This window comes from Podarcis muralis, chromosome 11 (assembly GCF_964188315.1).
Source record: "Podarcis muralis chromosome 11, rPodMur119.hap1.1, whole genome shotgun sequence".
Classification (NCBI taxonomy): Eukaryota; Metazoa; Chordata; class Lepidosauria; order Squamata; family Lacertidae; genus Podarcis; species Podarcis muralis.
The window spans coordinates 25,689,271-25,713,366 of NC_135665.1; the positions used below are offsets into that span (position 1 = coordinate 25,689,271).

General features: G+C 38.8%; 1 protein-coding gene across 5 annotated transcripts in view; it reads left to right on the top strand.

The window, feature by feature from the left end:
- The window catches only part of FBXL17 (F-box and leucine rich repeat protein 17), a 141,736-nt gene that overhangs the window by 83,981 nt on the left and 33,659 nt on the right, over positions 1-24,096 (top strand). For 3 of the 5 annotated variants that reach the window (XM_028749135.2, XM_028749137.2, XM_028749134.2), the window contains exon 7: positions 5,829-5,905. The exons of 1 other annotated variant lie outside the window; for it this stretch is intronic. In XM_028749135.2, coding sequence (XP_028604968.2) covers positions 5,829-5,905 — 77 coding nt within the window. Of the gene's footprint in view, positions 1-5,828; positions 5,906-17,118; positions 17,182-24,096 lie in introns of all 5 variants that reach the window. One more of the 5 variants, XM_028749133.2, reaches the window with a different exon arrangement.

Here is a 24,096-nt window from a genome sequence, read left to right on the forward strand (position 1 = left end):
ACTGTTTTAGGCAATGAATGCATGTGGAACAAAAAAATTGGAGGATTTATGGAGGGATTTGTCTGTGTAGGTAGGATTGATTGTAGGTTTAAGGCAGAGGTCAGCAAACATTTTCAGCAGGGAACTGGTCCACTGTCCCTCAGACCTTATGGGGGGCCGGACTATATTTTGGGGGGGAAATATGAACGAATTCCTATGCCCCACAAATAACCCAGAGATGCATTTTAAATAAAGGGACACATTCTACTCACGTAAAAACACGCTGATTTTCCGCGGGCCGGATTTAGAAGGGGATTGGGCCGGATCCAGCCCCCAGGCCTTAGTTTGCCTACCCATGCTTTAAGGTGTGGGGAAATGTTTCCACTTAAAAGGTTTCCAGAAATCCCTTAAAACTTGCTAGTATTTCCTCTCCTCCTGTCCAGCCTTTTCCCTCCCAAATGTAATCTCTGTTTTTGTTTCTTTTGCTCCTCAAACCTCAGCATGTAGCTGGTACTTCAGGCATGTCCAGATGCTGTGACTGTGAACCTTTGTAGGGTAAGACTGCCTGCTGAGTTCCTCAAGGATAAGTTTGAGTCTGACTAAGGTGGAGGGAGATAGCTGAAGCCGCATCCTTTGACCAGTGGTGGCAGGCAGAAGGATGGGTAGCCTGGTCTGTGAGCTTGTGCCTCTTTACCTTACTGGACTGGCTTCACTGAACATATATCCAGCTTTAGAACAAAGTTGGTAATCATCATGTAGCTTTCTGTAATCTATTGTACATACATTCAGCTATTTTACAGAGAAATATCTATAACTGCAGGACAATCGTGAACCCGGCAAGGTACCATATTTTTCCGTGCATAACACGCCACTGTGTAAAATATGCCCCCTACTTTTGGGGACTCCAATTTAAGAAAATGGGGGGAGATGGCCCAGAGTTTTTTGGAGGGGAATGCCGAAGATCACTCACCCGGCTGACAAGCGCTGCCAATCGCGTGCATCGCAGAAGAAAATGTTATTTTAGAGTAGAAAAACCTCATCTTATACACAGAAAAGTACGGTAAATATAGCTTTTCCAAGGCTGTTTTAGATGTCTGATAAAACATGACATATGAAGCATATGGTTGGGACGGTTTAGGCAAAAGTACGAATCAGTAAAATAATCCCGATTTGTAAGAAAGAAAGGAGTTGCAATGTCTAACCTTAACCTCATTTGTTAAATTCTACTCACCCCTACTGATTTAGGACTAGAAATTGTTTAGAATGATTTATTTTGGATAACAATTGGTGCCTCTGATTTGAAATTAAGTTTGTCTAATGGTAGTAAAGAGGTGGTAATATTGACATTCCAAAGCACCATGCCAGAATATACAAAAAGTAAAAGGAAATACACAAAACAATAAACATAGGCATCGGGATATCTGCATGTCACCTTAGTGTAAAACAAAATCTATACCAGTGTTCCCCAACCTTGGGTCTCCAGCTGTTTTTGCACTACAACTCCCATCATCCCTTGCTAACAAGACCAGTGGTCAGGGATGATGGGAATTGCAGTCCGAAAACAGCTGGAGACCCAAGGTTGGGGAACACTGATCTATACCACTAGAAAACAAGCCAGAGCCTCTTGTTGTGACAACCTGGGTTTGTCTCCAATGTTTGTACAGACAACCAAGGTTTGTTCTCCTACAGCAAGAGTGGGGGAAGCGTGCTGTGAGAACCTTTGAGCATCATCCACCTGCTTGCTGCTCGGTCACATAAAACCATGGTTTGTTTTTACCTATAATTTAACGTGGTTTGCGAACCAGGCCAATAAATTACATTTCTTCACTAATAGGTTCAGAATACTCATTTTATGTTCACAAATAAGAACCCAATTCTGTGCTCAGCAATGCATTGGCACAATACGATAAGAACCTGGACACTAGCCCACAGATGGTTATATTTGTGCGTTTCACCCCTTAATTCCAGACAGCCAAACCCTAGAAATCCCAGGCACACTGGGGTTCAGACCCACCATGTGGCCCAGTTAGACATTGTCCTTTGTGAAAACTGCTTATGTGGCTTAAAGCTGTTGAAAAAGCCTCTTAGTTAGTGGATGTGAGCCCAGAATTGTGGAGAAAGTGGGCATTTACCTGGGAGCTGCTAAAATTACTCATGATTAGTCATAAACTGTGCCTTGAAGGTATGCAGCTCTTAGGCTGTGTAGCAATCTTGCTTCTGGGCTTCCCGAGGGAAGAACCTAGGCGCAAGGCAGCAACTTTTCACATTTCATCTTATATATTATTCAGCCAACAAAAGTAAATATATCCAAGCCATGTCTTTATTTTGTGGCTCAGGAAGAGAGTTGAACATTTTTATAACACTATGGTGGCTTTTGTTGCAAATACTTGTTCTCCCCCCCCCCCCATCCCATTATTTTTTTCTGTTCAAGGCCTTTTTAACTGTAGTGGGGCAAATAGAATAGGTGCTTTGTATCTTTATGACACCTCCAACTGTAGCTGATAAACAGCTCAACTTACCTGCCCCCTTCTGGCTGTCATTGTGTTTCTTAGTTGTATATGAATCAAAGTAGTAAGCTGATTTTTAAAATATGCTCCTTTGTCTACATTTTATAACTGCATCTCACAGAAATTCTACATACATATCTAATTAAATAATTTATTTCAGGTGCCTTATATCTTCCTATGGAGACTGACACTTAGGGTATTTGTTCATATGATGTTTCTCACATTTTCCTTCTTCATATAAGAAGCAATATTGGTTTCTATTTGAACATTTATTTGCTAGTAGTGAATGTGTGCCCTCAAAGTATTTACTGCTAGTGTACCTCTTTCCTGCAATCCTGGCTTATGCATCTTGCCTGCTTTCTATTAACTCCCGGCCAGGAGAGTCGTTTTTTGCATCTAGATGAGAAGACAGAAGCATTTCCACACTTGCTGAATTCTCTCTGGTGCCTGTTCAAGGCTAAGTCCTTTGCCAGTGCAAATTACTTATAATACAACAGTTTGAGAGAGAGAGAAATCAAAATTTATCCAACCAAGGATAGCACTTTGTTACTTTTTATCACGCTCAAACAGACAGCTTTAATCCCTGGAATTAAAGTCTACTATGAGAAGTCTACCTATTCTGCAGTCTTCTGAGGATAGAAAAATAAGAGATAAAGGGGCCAAAACGGTAAAGATCCTTAATGCTGATCTAACTAGCTTATTCTGGCAGCTATGCAGAGAATCATGTGCCTGGATTTATTTATTTCAATTTTCCTTTTCATATTGCTTACAGAAACTTTCAGCATCTGTGGCAGGTCAAAGTGTGTTTCATAAATACAGTGGTACCTCTGGTTGCGGACACAATCCGTTCCAGGGTGCCATTTGCACCCCGAAAAGTCAGTAACCAGAGCGGCGCAATGAAGCATTTCTGCGCATGTGTGAACCGCGCAGAACGCTTCTGCGCGCGGCAAAACACTTCCGGGTTTGCCACGTTCTTAACCCGAAAAAACGCAACATGAAGCGTTCGCAAGAAGAGGTATGACTGTAATGAAGAATCTGGCGGGACTATAAAAACTAGTGCACATATTAAGCTACAAACTTTTCTGCTTCATCCTTTACAGTACAGAAGCTCCTATCTTGTTCACCATGGACTCATAGGAAGGTGACAGCTATAACTTACTAGTGGGCTGCCAACTTTCAGATATGTTTGGTTTCTATTTAGAGTGGGTACATTTTAGGGCCTTTACCTGGGACACCCCAAGTAAACTTACAACCTCAGTAAAAATGAGAGATGGGTAAATTTCCAAAAGCTCTCTTTCGATTAACGGTTAATAGAGTGAAGTTTATATAAGGAGGGAACATTTTACTAGCTCATCTCTGTAGTTAGATGTTGTTCGCAGTGAATTTTCATGCTTCCTTGTTTGCATTTTAAATGAGTGTTTTTTTTCTGTTTAGAAAAAATATTTACCTTGTTCAAATGTAACGTTCAGGTGGCATGTGCATTCTGATACTCATTCCAAATCTCATCAGGCTGTGACTCTGATGGTGTCATTTCCTTTCATACCAAGGTGATGGAAATGCAGTTCTTTAAAGTGAAATGTCCTAAACCAGTGTCTGGCAGCTCCTATTAACTGAAGTGCATCACAAACAGTAACAAGGTCTCTGAGGACCACTTTCCTTACAAGCTGTGTAGTCATATTTCCTCATTAGCTCGTTTCAATTGTCACTAATGCCATGTCCCAGGCTTTTGCAAAGTTGACCAAAAAAACCCATAAAAACTATATGCATGTAGAACAGACAATTATTTTCTGTAATTCAAGATCCTTTTGAATCCATTTGATAGCTTGTGGCTCACACAGTTTAATTAGTTAACATTCACCCAGATTCAAGTCTGAATATAAGGAAGAAACATCTTGGGAAAAATGCACAAATTGTATTGCACAATAGACAGCACCAACCTTTGATTTTAAAATATTTATTTTAGCATTTAAATTGTTGTGCTCAGTGCATAAAAAAACAGGAAGGCATGAATATAATCAAATTGCTAAAGTGTTCAAATGCACCAAAGTGGAAGTGGTGTTCTTAAATGTTTACCGCTACATTTTGGCAGGAGAAGAATGAGCGTGTGTGATATTCTTTCTATACTTTATTGCTCTGCTACATAGTGACATTCAATGCTTTGCATTTGAGGCGTGTTGCAATCCCATGCAATGTAATAGTTAGCTTTTAAGTATTCACCGTACTATATTTCTGTGACTAGATAAGTGTGCTGATCAGGGTGAAAGGCAGTGTTGTGCAGAACTTGAAATAGGGTTCTTGTTCTTACATTTAATGTTACAAATTTTAGTAACTATGTGTATATGTTTTGATATGAGGACATATTTGGTTTATAGCTTTGGGAGCAATATTTCTTCTACTATATGTGCCAGTTGGGTTGTAAAAAAGTTCAAACCACTCTCACTTGTGTGGTTTTCAAGATAGAAACATGGAAACTTTGTGGAGAACTTCCAATAGGTGCAGTACATGATTGTTACATGTTGCAACGGTTGAATTATAAGCCGAGCACCTTGTTAATAAATTCATAGTGTTTCTTCTGAAACAAGCAAACATTGGCATTTCTAAAATGTATAACATAAAGGAAATGGTTCACACAATGGAATTTTGATTGTGTTTACTCCTATGTTTTTGTTTTTATAAGTTTCAAGAAAAGGCTACAAAATGTAATAATAATAAACACAATTCTATAATTCTCTTACAAACTAACAAACACTTTGGAACTTACTGTAAATCTCCATTCTAATTAATGCATGTTTCTGTAGCTAAACATTTGTGCTCAAGTAGTGGGTGATATTTCATGCTTGAATGTTTGCTGACGTCTGTAATAATCACTTTGGACATACAGCAATGAATCAAGGTACCTAATTTGTAATTATTGTGAGTAGTATCTGAAGTTCCATTAAAATTGTAAACTACATTATAATAGTATTTCAAAGTTAGATGAAGGTTAAATACTTTATGATTATTGTTTTTAATCTAACCCTCTTACAAATATTGTGTTACTATTCAACATTTTGTTAACAGTCTGAAATATTTGTGTAATATTTCAAAATTAAGAACACAGGACTGAATGATGCAAGTCCTTTATGTTGTCAAAATTTCTGTTTTCTATCTTGCTGAAATGATCAGAATCTCTTGGACTGAAAAGTAAGGCTGTAATGTATTCTGAAATAGCCTCATATACACACACAACAAATTAAAAGTTTGATTTCTCAATTAGTAATTTACATTCTAAAAATATGGTAGTCATTGGTCTCTCATTACTGTATGTAAGCATTCATTAATCGAGATCTCTATGTATTCCAGATGTGTAGAAGTCATTGCTAAAGAAGGGCAGAACTTGAAAGAACTTTATTTGGTGTCCTGTAAGATCACAGACTATGGTATGTAATATTCATTTTTAAAACACATTTATTCCATCAAGAAGAGTTAATTGTAGCTGATATTTTTAGATTTCTCCATTCTGAAAAGTTTGAAGAAATGGTCATCATAAATATGTAGCTTTAAAACTTATTTGTAAGCAATTGCAACATAATCTATTGGTCACAGTCACTGCCCACTATGGTGCGATGTATTGCATTTCTATTAAAATGATAGTAATTATGTCTAAATTTGCAACTATCTTAATGATAATAATACATGCACATTTTATGCAAATTGGTATCCTCTTTTCTCTTTTTTTCTTGAGATTTAGTTTCTCTTTCGGGCAATGTGTAAGTTGCCACTGTATTTGTTGTGAGCTTCCAGGCAACCGGTGGTTTTAAACTACAAGCCTGCCTTTGCTTTCATCTGTGAGTCCCCATATGTTGTTAAACTACAACTCCCATCACCCCCAGCTAGCAAGGCCAGAGCTCAGGGATGATAGGAGTTGTAGTCCAACAACATCTAGGGACCCACGGGTTGAGAACCGCTAAGCACTTCCATATCTAGTTGCAGTGGCTTCCAGTGATCGAACAATAAAAATAACTGGCTTTTCAATAGAGCATTGTGCTAAATCATAGCTAAGCTTTCTTAACTAGGATTTGGTGTAATGTCTCAATTAATTCACTGTTCAACTAAACATGTCTTTGACATATTTAAGGCAGCTGCAAGCATTACATAGCTGTAACATGGTGTGGGGTTGCTATCCAGTCATGTTATGTGTGTATTCATGTTTAAATTGAATATGACTCAGATAAGTAAAACTTGGGGAGAAAAATGGGAAAAGCAGCTAAGTGGTCTAAGAGTTTGAATTTATTTTCCATGGTTTGTATAGATCGTTTTTTTGCATGGGGAGGGGGGATTTGGACACTTCAGAGTTTAGTGCTTTTATAATAGAACTGTATGGGAAACAACCAAGCTAACATTTTTGGTACTTAAAAGATGAGTGTAAAGTATTAAATATGGTTTTGGATCACACAACCAACTAGGTTTAAGTTTAGTTGGATTGACTTGCACACTTTCCAGCTAAGCTCTGATTTTGGGACAGGCTGTCAAGAAGTCAAGCTGTATCTTTATTCAGATATATGCATGTTAAAAACTATAATATAAATATTGACTTCCAGAAATAATACTGTTGACCATCCTGCAAAAGACAGAAAATAATGTAACTTTTATTTGTAAGTCTTAGGATATCTAGTATGACAGATAAAGAGTAGTCACTGAAGTCAGCCTGTAAATCACATAAATCATCCTTTAAAAAAGAAAGTTATATTAAAACTTTGTTGACAATATTCTTAACAATCACTCATGCAAAAAGAACATTTTCTACCATCTGCCAGCGCTATATGTAATTCATAACTATCAGAAATCAATTTTCTTTAAATAACTTCAAAGAATACTCCTGATGTCATGAAAATTCCAGGCAATTTTCTTTGAGAGTTGGTTTGGAATGCCACTGTGCATCTCAAAGCCCCATATAGTGAGGTAAATTACAGCAATAGCATATTTCTCAACTATAAGAATTGCAGATCTTTTGTCTCGTGATACATTATGGAGGATTTTCAATTTGAGAAAGACAGTTAAGCCGAACTTTTAATTTTTTTGATAAATGTAAAATGATGCACTGCCCCCGTTATCAGCACCTTCTTCACCCACTAAGTAAGTATACAGGGAAATAGCAGGTTGGAAGAAAGTGTACTTTAAATGTGGTTTGTCACTATGCCCCAAACTAGAGCACCATATGTTCTTACCTATATTTTACATTCCATTGCAGAAGTTTTGTATATGCCTCCCTGTTTAAAGGCATCTATTGCCTTCATTTAAATTCCTCTAAAGTGATTTTTTGCTCTCCTCTGAGGTTTTATTTTGCTTCCTGGATAGCAAACTGTGGGAAACGACATATTTGAAAACGCAACATTAAATGCTAACTTAACATTTCATCCTCTTAAAACTAAAGTGCTGTTCCCCAGGGTCCTAGAATCTATTAACAACTCTTTCATATATAAAAAAAATCAAAGTATATTTTTACTACAGAAACCAAGCAATTGCTTCATCTTGGGGGGGGGGGGGGGAATCAATGACCTCTATTTACTTTATTGTATTTTAGTTATTAGGTTTGTATCCAAGTATTCATTCAAATACAGAATACTTCAAATCTATTCAAAGGTACAATATCAGAAAGGTACAATAACAGAAGCCTCCTGGATCACATTAAAATGTGTTCCCTAATTCCTGAGGAACGTCATACACCAATTGTCAAACTGGATTCCCCAACATCACCTTTAGGAACTGAACCCTAAGGAAAGACTGGGAACAGTGCTCCCTGGCCAAACAGTCCAGACGAATATGGTGGTCAACAGGCTGGAAGCTGCTGAGAGGTCCAGCAAACCCAACAGGGACTTACCCCCCCCCCCGTCTAGTTTACTATGAGATCTCTGTAAAGGCAAGTAACTTGTTTGCCTCAACTGGACAGGATGTTCAGGAGCAATTATGTCAAACTTCCTGGTCGTTTCCCCATCCTAGAGAATGATAAGTGCTTTGACAGAATCATCAAGTGACAAAATAGGAAACCTCCCCAAGGCACCCAGAAAACTGTTGGGATCCATCTTACTTCTTTTTAGTAGGTCCTCTCTCCTGTGGAAGTTAGGAGTTCCTGCAATTCTCAACTCAACATATAGTAAGGCTATGAAGCATCTGCCTGGAAGTGGAAATCACTCAGTACCATCAATCTGGGAGATACCATGCCCAAGACTACCCAGCTAGCTCAATGAGGGTGACTGTTGGGCAGCAGAGTCCCCATTCTGTTGACAGCTGTCCTCACAAACAAAAAACTTAATACTGGTAGATAGCTGAAGAGGGCACCTCATCTGAAGAATGGAATTACAGTAGGTCTGAACAACTCTACTCGTCTTAGATAGCACTGAATCACAGATAATACTGATTTTGTTAAAATAATATAAATATCATAGTACTAGGAACAGCCACCTCTTTGCTAACCCCCTTCCTGCACCCCTTCCCCCACACCTCTTCCCTTTACACCTGACCCCAAAACCCCTCACTTTACACCTCACCCATCCCTTGCCTATCTCCACCCCAAGCCCCACCTCTGTTTAAAGGTGGAGGAGCTCAGAGAGGAGCTAGTCCCCTCCATTTTTAGTGTGTCACAGAGTGGTTCCATTTTTTTTACGCCTTGCACCTGAGCAGCTGCCGCACCTTCCAACTTGACTGTCGGCAGTCCCTGTCACCTTCCTGCTTCCTTCCCCGTCCGGCCCATTCCCGATTGGTGTGTTTGTGACCAGCACACTGAGTGTTGTTTCCTCTCGTTCAGCCAGGAGTCCCTCAGGCAGTTGCCAGCAGTAGCAGTCTGTCATGGAGGGTCATGTCATTGTGGCTCTTGTCACGCCAGTCGGCCAGCCTCTTTCCCCAGCTAGGGTGCTCCAGGCTTGGGGGAGTGTCATCTTAGGGGCTCCGGTGGTTCTCAGGTTCTTTTTTTATATATATATATAATTTTTTTATTAAAGTTTCAGAAGTTTTTTATAACAACAAAACAAAACAAAACAATACAATAGAACAGACAAATGGAAAATAAAAAACAAGTATAATTTCAACCCTTATTTTCTTATAACTTACTTTCCCGACTTCCTCATACCTCCCCTTTCTGTATTCCAATTTCTAATTTATTATTCAGCAAATCCTTCCCTTATTTTTCACTTAATTTTTAACCTTTCTTTTCTTTTTTACTTATCCATTACCGCTGATAACATATTTTCTAACCCAACGTCGGTGGTTCTCAGGTTCTTGCCACCTGCCCTTGTTCAGTTGTGCTGATGGCCCTTGTAAGCTCTTGGTGGCAGCTTAACCAGCTGTTGTCTCCATTGCTGCCCCTGCCTGTTAAATGCTGTAGCGGTAGGGAGCCTGCCTGCTTTGTTCACGCTCCCTCCTTCCTGCTGTTCTGGCAGTATGCTGGAGTTGGTAAGGTAAAGGTAAAGCTACCCCTGCCCGTACGGGCCAGTCTTGACAGACTCTAGGGTTGTGCGCCCATCTCACTCAAGAGGCCGAGGGCCAGCGCTGTCCGGAGACACTTCCGGGTCACGTGGCCAGCGTGACATCGCTGCTCTGGCGAGCCAGAGCCGCACACGGAAACACCGTTTACCTTCCCGCTAGTAAGCAGTCCCTATTTATCTACTTGCACCCGGGGGTGCTTTTGAACTGCTAGGTTGGCAGGCGCTGGGACTGAGCAACGGGAGCGCACCCCGCCGTGGGGATTCGAACCGCTGACCTTTCGATCGGCAAGCCCTAGGCGCTGAGGCTTTTACCCACAGTGCCACCCACGTCCCTGCTGGAGTTTGTGCGGCCACGCAAATAGCAGAGCGTCACAACAACTTTACATTTTTATTTATATAGGAAAATAATAATTATTAAACAGATAATGCAAAATAAAAAGTAAACTTGCTTTTACAGTATGCAAATGTTGAAAACCCATTCACTAACTGATCGTCACGTCAGCTTTTCAATTAAAAATCCTTTTCCAAATGAGAAGTGCAAATTGCCTCTTTGTATATTATGGCTTGTGGCAGCAAGTCTAAGCACAAGTGCATTTGTATTTCTATTTTTCTGCCTATTGCCACTTGTGAGACTAGTAGGCTCAGTTATTGTGATCCAGAAACCTTGCCTTTCAGGACTAAGCAGCATCAGTGAATTGCCATTTCATCTTGCTGAACTGAAGCTACAGAACTCAACTTAGTGCCTTTAAAAAAAAAAAAAATCCAAAGTAATTTAAATGTATGTATTCTAGTTCTTCCATAAGTCAAGTGGAATGATTCTAGTTTTTGAAATGTCAGGGATCTTTTTGACCTAACTAAGCTAATGGCATACTTTATTTGCAATTCTCTTTCATCCAGTGCCCTATTCTTGCTTATTTATTAACTGTACATACTGAAATACATTGCATCTAATTACAAAATGCCAAGAGCTCATAAGAAATGCTTCCATAAATATGTAACCACTTGGGCCTTAGTACACAAAAAAGAGAATATTTCAAGCAGAAGATATGTGGCCAATTTCTATAATAAAGAAAATAGGTCCTGAGATTCAGCAGTGTCTTTGAGAAAATAAAGTGGCTTGAAAACTGTAAAATTACAAGATCACAGATTTCTTTTGAAAAGCTAAATATTTGTAAGACTAAACATTTCTAAAATCCTGTGTGCCTAACCTAATTAACCTGGGTAGTCTTTTCTATTTGACTATATATGTGGTTTGTCAAAGAGTAAATGGCGTAATGATCTCAGGCAGGCAAGCAAGCCCTGATAAGAACTAATGAGACTCTGGCAGTTTTACGGCATGTTTATTTACAATTTACATCCTTAGCGCAGTTCTAAGCCTGCCGCTCTTAGCTACGAGTTGGTCATTCTGAGTCTCCGTCCCTTTTGCAGCACGAAGGGTGCCAAAGTCCATCCATTCCTCTCTTGTACTTCCATTGCATTTTAACCCTTTCAGCTCTTCTGGTTTGGGGAGAAGGTGGGTGAACTCCCCCTCCCCGCTATCAAACAAAGATCCCGATAACCGCTACCTACCTCCTGGTTGCATAGCAACCCTCTCAATGTCATCTACCTCCTTCCCTCCCTCTGCCTGTGAGCTTTCCAAGTCTGCTGCTCTATCTGAGTCTGGGAACTCTTGATGAAGGGGGGCTGAACTAACCCACTCCTGCTCTGTCTGTGGCTGCAATCCCTTGCCTCTAGAGTCAGACTCTGTCTCCCTTTGTACTGGCATTCCTTCCTCTTCAGAGTCAGACTCTTCCCAGGCATTCAATTCAGCCATGTCCCTGACAAATGGTAAGTTAGGTGTAATGTAGGGTTGCCATATTTCAAAAAGTGAAACTCCAGACACATGGACGAATTCCAGCTATGTCTGGGAAATTCCAGACATTATGACAGTCTTAGTGTAATGACAAAAGTGTAGGACTTGCACCAGAAATCAAATGCCTCTCAGTCATGAACACACTAACCTTGTGCTGTAGGGTTTGGGGGATAAAATGAGATCCCTCCAGATGTGAAATTTTGAAGCTGGGGCGGGGCAGGGGGACAAGTTTCAATCTCTCTTCTCTCCCCGGCAGATTTTTCATAATTTTTCATGAAATTTTAAATGAAAACAATTTGAGTACTGTTTAACTATAAATAAAACCTACAAGAAGTTGACAGAAGATAAAATATACAAGTACTGATAAAAATTAAAAACAAGTTTTGAAAAATTCAAAAAAGATTTAATCTAAAATTACAGATTAAAACACCTGCCAACTTTTACACGTCCAAGCAGATTTGCCTAAACAAAAAAAGTTTATCACAGGTGTCAGGAAGAGTACAGTGAAGGCAACTGCTTGATGTCAGTAGGCAGGGACTCAGAAAGTACAGATGCTATTGTGCTTAAAGAAGCTATTTCTTACAAATGTGGGACAGTTATGTGGCACTTGTAAAAGTGCCATTTCCGCAGATTGTTTTGTTATCAGTGAACATTTCCTACTGTTATTGTTCTGTTTTGAGTTGTAATTTTTGCTTATACTTTTATTGATTTTGAATTTGTTAGCCACCTTGTGCTCTTTAGAAAAGGCAGTGCAAAGCCATCTTATAGATAAATGAATTTCCTCTGGATAGAAGATCTGGTTTCCGTCCTGCGTAGTCTTAAATTGAGGTACTAACAGGCCACTCCCAGGCCTGTTGTACTTCAGGGGTGAAATAATGCCTGTAAAATCAGGCCATTTGTTTGAAAGAGAGGGGGAGATACTTTAAAATTAATAATACTCTAAATACAATCAGCTGTTTCACAGATGCTGGGTGTAAGTTATGATTGTGTCAGCGCCTTTTATTTATCTGGATTTTTCAGCCCTACCAGATTCCTGAAGGTTTTTGATTGTTCCATTAATGTTGTCGTTTTTGTGTTATCAGCTCTACAACTGTTTTCACTTTGTTTCATGAAGCAACACAGTATTAATTTGCTCAATTTACATGAAGATTCAATAGGTTTAAATAAATATCTGTATTTTTGAAGTCTGAACTGCACAATGTGTTTCTGAGCGGTATTTTCAGCTTTATGGTTTGGTGCCTATTAGGAGTACTTTTAACAGCACATTTTAGAATACATTTTAATACATAGACACTTACAAATGTTTGCCTGTTCACTTTCTTTCATAATTGTTATTTACCTAGAAACATAGAGTAACAAATATTTCATTAATTCAAAATAAAAATGCTGAAATTTGTTCCTTCCCCATCATGCACTCATTGTTTTATCTTTACAATGTTACTGTAGTTATCAGCTAAGCTTCATTTTACTAACTGGATGTTAATGTTGTAAATATTCAACAGCAGAATGATATTTTTATACTAAGGTACTTCTATTGGCCTTTTGTATAAGTGAACTTGCAATGCCTTATACGATTGAGTCATACTGCTTCACAGCAGTTGGCTGGAGTAGATGGCTTTTTAGTCCCTTCCAATTCTGTAACTTCTTTTCATGTACTTGAGATAACTGGCCATGCATACTGTTATAATAGCTTGAGAATCTGGGAGCTTGAGCTAGATAATTTCATTCATTATTCAAATAAACTATTACTTCCCAAAGACAGTGTCTACCATAGCTGTACAGGTTTGGCTCTTAGGAAAGAGCAGAATCCTCATGACTGAAGGAATCCTCATTGAGCAACTGAAAAAGAGACTGCTTTTCTTTTCAGCTATTTTTCCTTTACCGCTATGTTGTTTTTAAGATCATAAAGATTTTAGCTGCAACTGTGTGGTAGACATCTGGAGCATTACGTTCCTACATACTGGGGTTGGCATGTAAGCCATCATTTATAATTGTTTCCAAAGATATTGATGAGACATGATAAACATCTTAAATCTGTTAATCCTCTAGGATTAGCTGCAGCCAAGTTTGTTTTACCAAAAAGTGTGTCCTCATGAGTGAAACAACCTTAGAGTTTGAAAGGCAGACACTTCTGTGATGTTGAAAAGATCATAATTGTTTGTATCCTTTGCACTAGTAGATCATCAGTTTGAACTTCATTGGAATAATGGAATTAAGATAAATGTGAAAGCAATCAAGTTAAACTTAATTGTTTACTTGGCCCAGTTATTTCACACACTGCTTTTTGCACGCACAATTTTTTTACTGGCACTCAAATGGGCTACTTGTCTGAGCACAGTAACATGTAAACTAATTTTAATTGCAGAAACTTCTGCGATCTGTTAGATGTATATTGAGACTTTGCTTGCCGCTGCTGCTATTTGTGAACTTCCACTTCCCTATGCTACTGTTTAATGGAAGCCTAAAATAAATAAGTTGTTACAGCATCCTAGAAAACTGTTGGGTTGTATCCAGTTATGTCCCTCCTTTCACGAGAAGGGTTTTTGGTTCAGTTGAGCCTTCTGTGAACAGAGGAGAGGAAAAGCTTTTACAAACTCACCCATTCACTCTGCTGCACCCCTCCAAACGTGCACTAAGGGATTGGGAGACCTTTTGGAACAGAAAGTAGCACATGGGAGTACAGAAGAAGCAGAAATTCTTGAAAATCATCTCCCTTCTACTTCCATTCACTGAAACCTCTGCTGGAGCAATGAACCTTCCACGGTGGAAGGACATCATTGAAATCAAGCCTTCATTTCGCTGATAATGTAGGGACTTCTGCAGCATGGGTTTGTTAAGACAAAGCTCATCAGTTCTACAATAAACACTCATTTTCTTTATAATCTTCATTGTATTGTACCTTTTTAGTTAGCTTCTGGGTGATAATATATAAATGGTTATACTTACTTCCACAAAGACTGTACTTCTTAGTCAGGCTGATGATCAGCTTCACTTATAGTATTCAAAGCACATTTAGAGTGCATGCCTTGGGGATGGGAGGCAAGTGTCTCTTGCATTTCTAAAAGCGCTATCCTTTACATATCTACACAAGAACAGCAGCCATTGAGTTCAGTGGAACTTATTTCTTGATAAATGTGTATAAAGCCATATCCATATATTTAAAATACATGAAGAAGTTGACTAGATAACTGGCCTATCCTACTAGCATATTTTGTTTTTGCTTATTATAATGAAAATAGAAATAATAATGTACAGGCAAACAACAACCAAAATTGATTGTTACATTCTATCAGCAGAATCCAAGTGTTCTGTTTCTAATGGAATGAAAAGGCAAAATAAAAAAGTTAACATAACTGTTCGTTTTCCTTAAATATATTCACAGTACTAAAGCATCACACTGCACATCTGTGCAGTGATATAATATCCACTGTAATGGCAGTTTTGGATATCTAAAGACTAAAGTCGAGTTCTCTTTTTATTAGACAATATACTCCCTAACTTATTTTAGCTCTTTCTATAATTCATTATTGAAGTACAACAACTGACACACATTGAAATGTATACCCTTAGTAGGCTACCAGCTAATTTGATTAGGAATATTATTGTTGGACTCTTAGCTCTCATCAATAAAACTTGCTTCTTGAATTTATTGATTTACAACCATCTCTCCACAATATCCAAGGGTTTCTAAGTTAATAAATTAATAAATTCAGAAAGAGGTATTTCATTATAAGGACATATACTTTTTGATTGGTATCATTTAACTTGTTGGCTGCAGAGCAGTTCCCATAAAGCACTAGTTTAGCCCTATTCTTATCTGATGAAATCTCAGTATTCCAAGGAGGCTGGCGCTGTACCAGAAGTCCTCTAATCTGGAGAGGTCGTTCATGACAAGCAGAGGTTTCCTACACCTTAGCTAGGTATGTCTGTAAGCTCATCTGTTCAACTCACACCCCTCCCAACTCTCATGTGAGGCTTCAATTCTATTAATCTTGAATATCCCGGGAGTATAAGAAGCATAAACTTCTGGATACTTCTTGGTGAGCATAGAAGAGCTTCTTATTGCTATTAATTTCATCAAGAGATGAAAACAGAACATAGTGCAATAAAAAAAATGTATATGTCTATAGTTAAGGCAAAGCAGTGCTAATTGCTGTTGGCTGCTGAAATGAAAACACATTTGACTACCTTTGTAAAGAAAAAAACGAGAACTGGTAAAGTAAGTCTATTTCATCAGTTGCCTAAACAAATAATAGTAAGAAAGCAGGTTTGCTGAGGCTGTGAATAAAGTACTGCTTCACTGAGGAGATGTGGATCTTTGCGCTGTGTGCAAAAAATGTACTGTATTGTTACATAGAAACCATGAAAGCTATTTTTCCACTCTTCACTGGGGGGGGGGGGGAGCCACTGGGCAATAGTGATAGTTTTTCCACACCGCTCTGACCCCAAGTAAGTCTCTGTGAAATCATTTTTTAGACAAAAAGGGGGAAGTGACGATGCATGCAAGGTATTGCTGCATTAGTCTCTTCCAATTAGGTGAGCTGACCTGCCGAGTGACTGATCTAGAAAGAAGAATGGTTGCAGCTTACAACACGATCCAAGCAGAACAGTCAGAACAAACTATTGTAAAACAGTTTTGCTGAATATATTAGTTAAAGAAAAGGGAGCACTAGGATAGAGGTTGCAAAATGGGGAAAGAGTCACAGAAACAAATTACATAGATGGTAAAGCTGTTGGAGGGCAATGAGGGATGGACTCTATATTCTTCAAAGAAAATAGCTTCCTGAAGTTTTGATTTGAAATCATAGCTGGGTTTATTTGCAGGCTTCTCAGAAAATACCTCTGGGACAACAGAGCAGTTCCTGATTTAAAATAAAAAATAACAATTGACAGTGGGGCAAAAACAGTTTAATAGCTGAAGAGAAATGACTTGAGCAAAAGAAATAACTTGAGCAATAAAAGCAGTTCTGTTCAGCTCCATTTCTGAATTTCACAGAGTCAACGAAGAAAATAAGTTTTAATATGGCAAATTTCATTGTGATTATATCAAGTAAGTGACTGGGAATTGTTATTGTGCTGCAAAAGGCTAGCATGGCGCTCCCTTCTGGGTTTTATTGAGGAATAGAAATTTGTAAACTCCATAGCTAGATAATTGCCACCAAAACCAAGTTAGGGATACAGTTTACATTAAAATTTGGTTGGAAGAAAAAGGTATACATTTTTGAAAATAATGTTCCTTCTGAAATGTCATTGATTGTTGAAATACCATTCCAGTTTTCCTCTCCCATTTTTCCTTATCTACCTCCTTGCCTTCCTCCAGAGTCTGCCATCCTGGGTGTGAGCTGGAAGACACCAAGGGAGTCATGGCACTCCTGTAGACAATGTAATGTGTCAAATTCAATACATCTTACAATAATGTTGTTGTTGTTTAGTCGTTTAGTCGTGTTCAACTCTTCATGACCCCATGGACCAGAGCACGCCAGGCACTCCTTCTTACAATAATAGATTTGCATTATTTTGTTTCAGATAGCCATGTAAAACACTGGAAAAGAGTGAAATCGGTAGAGCTTGTTTCTAAGTAGATAAGTTATACTTTGCACTTTTTGAAGACACCTTGGAAATTGGAATGGAGTTTAAACCTGTTTTTAGAAGGACCTAGAGCAGGAATGTGTATCCAGATGTTGATACTACAGTGCCCATCATCCCTGACCGTTGATCATGCTGGCTAGGGCAAGTTGGAGATAAAGTTCAGCAGCAACAGGAAGATCACATCTTGCCCATTGAGTGTCTCATGCTTAAATCCACATTTCCCATGTGGAGTCCCAACTGAGAAAACCTGTGCTTTCCAGGGCTGATGACTGTGGTATGTTCAATCTGGGCCACTCCTCTCTGTTGCCATCTCAACATATTGGGTTTTTTAAAAAATGCGTGGGTCATCTTACACACTTGGAGTTATTGCAGAGAAGCTGCAGAGTGTGCCCTTTCCCACACTTGAGACTAGATCAATTTATTTCCTAGTACAGAGACCCTAGTAAGCTAGGGCATCATAGGAATACAAGAAAAGAAATTACATGGTAGTCATTGAATATTATTAACGGTATCCTGTAAGGGTGTGGTTGTAATACGTAGTGAATAACTATTCACTGGTACACTACAAAAGTAAGTTCATTCCAGTAGCAATTGATGTTAAGACACAGTCACAGTCTTATCTGTCTGTATGCTTATAGGGGGACTGAGATTTTAGGCTAGCAGCTTTGGTGTGTGGATAGATGCTTGCTATAATCTCATTTCCATTCTAATTATACATTTTTATCTTCCTTAATATGAGCCTCTTTCAGTAATAAATTGAGCTCTGATAGTACTGTGTGACTTGGGGGATTTTGAGATAAACAAGCTAATAGTAGGTGCTTCTGAGTCAGCAAATCCTCAGTACAGAAATACTGAAAGGCCCTTGAGGCTCAAAATATGCTAATGTTTTAATGAGGGAAAACAGAGACAAGTAGAGCATGCCTGTTGCATTGTGTGGTTAGGGCCCTGAGACCCAGTTGAGCACATCTGGAGTGACTTATATCAATTTTAGGATGGACAAGGCTGCAATTGCTGGAGTGAAAGGTTACAGTTAGCAGATACAATGCCTAGCATTCTCTCATTTTGAATCCAATATAAATTCACCTTGCTTACTTAATTCTCATTGACTCCAAAACAATAGCCAAAATGCCTTTAAGATTGAGTAAATTATATTTTATTTGAACATTTAAAAAGTCTTTATCGGAGTGAAGAGCATAAACCATCTGAAGCAGAGACTACTCATGAGCAAAGAGACAGAAATGTTACTCAATTACAGAAGAATGAAGATCTCGCTGCTTTTCTAATTGGTTTGTGATATAATGGGTGAAAGCATGAGAGACCAATTTCACAAGATACTTCGAGAGTAGTTTCTAACATGTAATCAAGAAATGACAGGCTTTCAGCAGAAAAGTCAGAGTAGTCTCGGAGGTAATTTTGGAATTGCTTCGCTGTCTGTACTACTTGTACTGAACATCCTCTTAAGACATTTGGCAGGATGCCATATCATCAACCTGATGCCAGGAGTATGAGGGCTAATCATCCTTATTCATAGACTGCTATGAACTTGTATCTTGTCCTTTCAAGAACTCAACTAGGTATTGCAAGAGTGAGGCACTTGCTACTAATTTGGTCAAAGTTTCTGTCATCTTGGTTCTGTTACATGCATATATTGTCAAATCTATTGAACATGGAATACTAAATTGAAAAATACCTAGGTAGACATACCATATTTTTCTGTGTATAAGTTGCCCCCATGTATAAGACGAGCCCTATTTTTTTGAACCCAAAATTAAGAAATCGATAGTTTAAACATCAAACAGAACAACTTCGATATTTTATTAAATATTCCAAGCACCTGTGTGCAAGGGCAGCAGTGGAGTGTGCCCCACCCAAGTTGTTTTGGGAAAATAGCCCCCAAAGAGCACATAAGGATTTTTTGCCATAAATAGCAAGCACCAGCTATCTAGCACAGGAAATCAAAGTATTTTGGGGACTGAGTTTTTGATTGGTTTTCTTGGCACAATACAGGTGATGGGTCTAGCATGACACAGTTTGGGGCCAAAACAAATACAACTTTCCTTGCTGCAAGATAAAACACTGTGGTCCTTTGCTGGTTAAGGAACAACTGCTTTCTCCTGGTACAACATGAATTTGATTAGAATACCTATTTTTTCAATTCTGATGCCACCCACACCCCACTTGGTTGTAAAGAAAAACCTCAGAACTATTTATTAAAAGTAACCATACATCATGTTACTTTCATGAGAAAAGTTTCTATTTACCATGGAAAACAGAATAATGATTCTTTTAGGTTTGCGGGTGGCGCTGTGGGTTAAACAACGGAGGCTAGGACTTGCCAATCAGAAGGTCGGCGGTTCGAATCCCCGCAATGGGGTGAGCTCCCGTTGCTCAGTCCCTGCTCCTGCCAACCTAGCAGTTCGAAAGCACGTCAAAGTGCAAGTAGATAAATAAGTACCGCTCTGGTGGGAAGTTAAACGGTGTTTCCGTGCGCTGCTCTGGTTCGCCAGAAGCGGCTTAATCATGCTGGCCACATGACCCGGAAGCTGTAAGCCGGCTCCCTCGGCCAATAAAGCGAGATGAGCACCGCAACCCCAGAGTCGGTCATGACTGGACCTAATGGTCAGGGGTCCCTTTACCTTTACCTTTACCTTTACCTTTACCTTTACTTAAGCCATTGTTTTAGGTATTAGGAGCAGCCTGCAGGATTTGGTATTTCTCCCTTCCTGTGGCACACATATTTCTACTGACGCTTCAGATTTATGCCCATGCCAACATTAGCCATGGTTAATTCTAACTGCAATGTACTGATATCCAAGATTTGAAAAAAAAAGGTTTGAGTGTTAAACATGGTTAAAGCTGATGCTTATTTAGATCTGATGGAGAAAGTAGGGGATTCACACTAGACAATAGAACTAGAGGAAACATGCCAGACCCTTTACCAGTTCCTGATCCTTTAGACCTGGTCCCAGAATTCAGCGGCAATGCCCCAGCATATAAACACACATTTTTTAAATGGTAAAATTCCAGCTCTTGGTTGCATTTCATTCACGCTGGTGTGTGAGCTAAAGCATGGGTGAAATTAATATATGATATGTATGAGTTTGCCTCAGCTGAGAATCAGTTTATTATTACCTTGTGAATATTTTGAATATTAAGGTAAAGGTAAAGGTACCCCTGCCCGTACGGGCCAGTCTTGACAGACTCTGGGGTTGTGCGCCCATCTCACTTAAGAGGCCAGGGGCCAGCGCTGTCCGGAGACACTTCCGGGTCACGTGGCCAGCGTGACAAAGCTGCATCTGGCGAGCCAGCGCAGCACACGGAAACGCCGTTTACCTTCCCGCCAGTAAGCGGTCCCTATTTATCTACTTGCACCTGGGGGTGCTTTCGAACTGCTAGGTTGGCAGGCGCTGGGACCGAGCAACGGGAGCGCACCCCGCCGCGGGGATTCGAACCGCCGACCTTTCGATCGGCAAGCCCTAGGCGCTGAGGCTTTTACCCACAGCGCCACCCGCGTCCCTTATTTTGAATATTATGTTTTGTTTAATTAAATGCATACTCTGTAATCTGTATATTAGGTTAGGATTTCCATTGGCACATTGTACCTGTCCCAGTGATTTTGAATCCTAGGTATTAGGACTTTAAAACAGTAAGCTGAACATTTAACATCTGCATTAGATATACACTGAATTTAATGGAAATGCTGACAGAATCTTAATTATGAAGATGCTACAGGGCATCACTATTATTCATAGCCTGTTTCAAGTGGTACCTGTAGGCTGTTTGCTGAAAATCTATTGCATATGACAGGAAGACAAATTGTGGCCTATTTTTTTAGCACGGCATTATAATTGGTACATGTGCTCATTAAGAATAGTTTATAGAAATGTTGTCCGCAAGGTCCATCAATTAGCCAAGTAGCACTGCATTCAGTGCATATCTATTTTATCCTTTTACTTGTGGAATTCAGTTTTTAAAAATATATAGTTATATGTGTATGTTTGTGGTTTTGTATCTGTGTCTGTACATATATACTTATAATGTTTCAGTTTTAATTTTGTTTCAAATAAGAAATGTAGCTTAGACAGATGCTTCACAAAGCCAGAGTCGTATAAAATAGTTTGTGTACTAAGCTTGTTATTTAACCAAGATCATATCCTTAACATATTTTTATCTTTGCCTTCCAACTGGGTAGTGAGTGCTGAAGATTGATTGCTGTTGTCCATCAAAGAAACAAAGCAAATTCCCATTTAGCTTTTTCATGGAGACAACTGTGCCTTTGTATTTCCCATTTAAAGATGGCAAAATGGCGACCTCTAAAGTTATTTGTCTTTATATGGGTTAAAATACATCAAATATAGGAATAAACCTCTTTACCTGGTATGTCTATTTATTTGAATTTTTAAAAATAAAATCCAGGAATGAATTATAATAAATATGCAGAAATGTGCACATTCTCGTTAATCCAAATATTGGCTTTTCTTGTTCATGCATTAAACTCTGGAGTCACAAACCTCCTATGTCTTCCAAATTTAAGTAAGGATCGTTTCCTATCTGTGTCCCTACAACAGCATGTAATGGGGACCTGATTCTTTAATGTTCTTTTCCACTTCCTTTTTAAACAGAATCATCACATTGTTGAGTTTACCTGCTGCAAGAAGAAAATTTACCAGCAATTCACACAATTGTGTTTTTGTTGTTGTTGTTAGCAATTCCCTTATGCAATTGCCAGCATATAATTGGCAGAGATCAATCTTGCAATGCATTCACCCTTGTGACCTGATTCATTGCTGACATTCAAACCAATTCATACCCATCCTTTCACTGGCAAATAGGCATGTTTATTACAAGTCAAAATACAAGTCAGTAAGGACCCAGTGACCAGGCTTTGGAGGGAATATTTCCCATGGCTACCAGAAAGTCCATAGAAATACAGGATAAGGCTTCAGGTGGAGTTACCACAATGTGGAATCATTTTCACAATTAATCTATATCAAAACACCTTTAATGGGACATGTGATGTGTAATGGGACATGTGATGTGATCCTGAAAGGATTCTTAGCATCCAAGGAAGTGAATTTATAAATTAGAAGTTAGTCCCTTCCCCATAAAAATCTATAGACTGATGATTGTACCTTTTTAATAGTTTCAATTAAGAGAATATTTAAACACAATGGGTAATAGCCAAGTAAGTCAGACTCAGAGTAGACCCTGAAATCATTGTACAATATTCAACATTACCCCCCCCCCACACACACACACTTTAGTTAGGAGTAAACATTAACTTTTATAGTACAAAAAGAAAAGATGCCGTTGAGATATTTGCAAGGGACTATTGCTGTTTCTGTTCATTGTTGTGACTTTTCACAGTGGCAATTTCATCCTCACTTTCATAACTTTTATCGTTTGACTGCATTGCGTAATAACTGTAGGTATCAAGCTGAGACCATTAAACCACGAGGATCTTCACAATTCGGCAGGGCCACTGTGCCTTGGAAAATTGATTTTCTTCCTGAATGTGAAGCAGGGGTCTGAAAAGTTGTTTTATACAAATTGCAAAGGTGCTGTCTGATTTATCTGAATGCAGATTTAGACTTCGAGAAAGTAAATAGAAAGTATTACTGTGCCTTTATCATTCACATGCATAAATGTGTATTCAACAATGCCTCTGCGTTGTACGCAGCATGTGTGATTTGCCTTCCCATCTAATGCTTTTAGCATGAGCTCTGTTTAATGCATAACACATTTCTTTTTGTTTCTCTTGTTTTCTTATTCTGCAAGGTTTCCAGCAAAATGTAAAAGCACTCCTAATACAGCTTGAACACAGAGGGGATAACATGTAGAATTAAGTGTTCGTGTAGAAATGGTATAAACAGAATAAAGTATGTTTGCAGCAACTAAATATATGTTAAGCCAGGGATAGCGAACATAGTGCTTTCTAGACATTTTTGAACTATAACATGCATCATCCAGACCATTGACCATACTGATGGAAGTTGGACTCCACCAAAAAACAGACAAAACAAAAACTTACAAACAGCAAGAAGTTATTAATACAGAGTATCATTGATCTGATGTGATCATACTTATATATTTCCTGCACAGTACTTCTAGCCTCTTTTCTCTCAGCACAGCACAATAGAACCTAGTGGTAGCACCATGGTACCCATAAACTGAAACACTAAGGATTGCTTGAGGTTCTCCCTCCTTAGGACTAACAGGAATCAATGCAACACTCCTTTCCCACAGATATATCAAAGCAAATTCAAAGACAGACAGCTTCAAATGCAGTCTAGAAAGTCAAGCACAGAGCATAATATGAGCTTTTTGTTTTGTCTGATGTATAACCACTCCAGATTTAAGCCAGTACAGACTCAGTATTGCTTGACCCCCCACCTTATTAAGTCAGCTGCAGTGGATACAAATGTAATGGAGCTTCTTTGAGTTACATCAGAGGGAAATTCAGGAATCTAATTTATTACTTTATCAAAGTATATATTTCTTACCAAACCATGATGTTTGTATTTCACCCTCGGTGATGCACCAAGACTTCAGACCTAAGAGATGTGCTGGATTAATTCCAATTCAAACAGGGTAAATGTTGTTTTAAAAGATACTCCTAAAACTTAATTATTTTAAAGCCATGTCAAATATATAAGTGCTTAAAAGGTAATGAATCGGATATTTGAATGAGTCATTCCATCAATTTGTG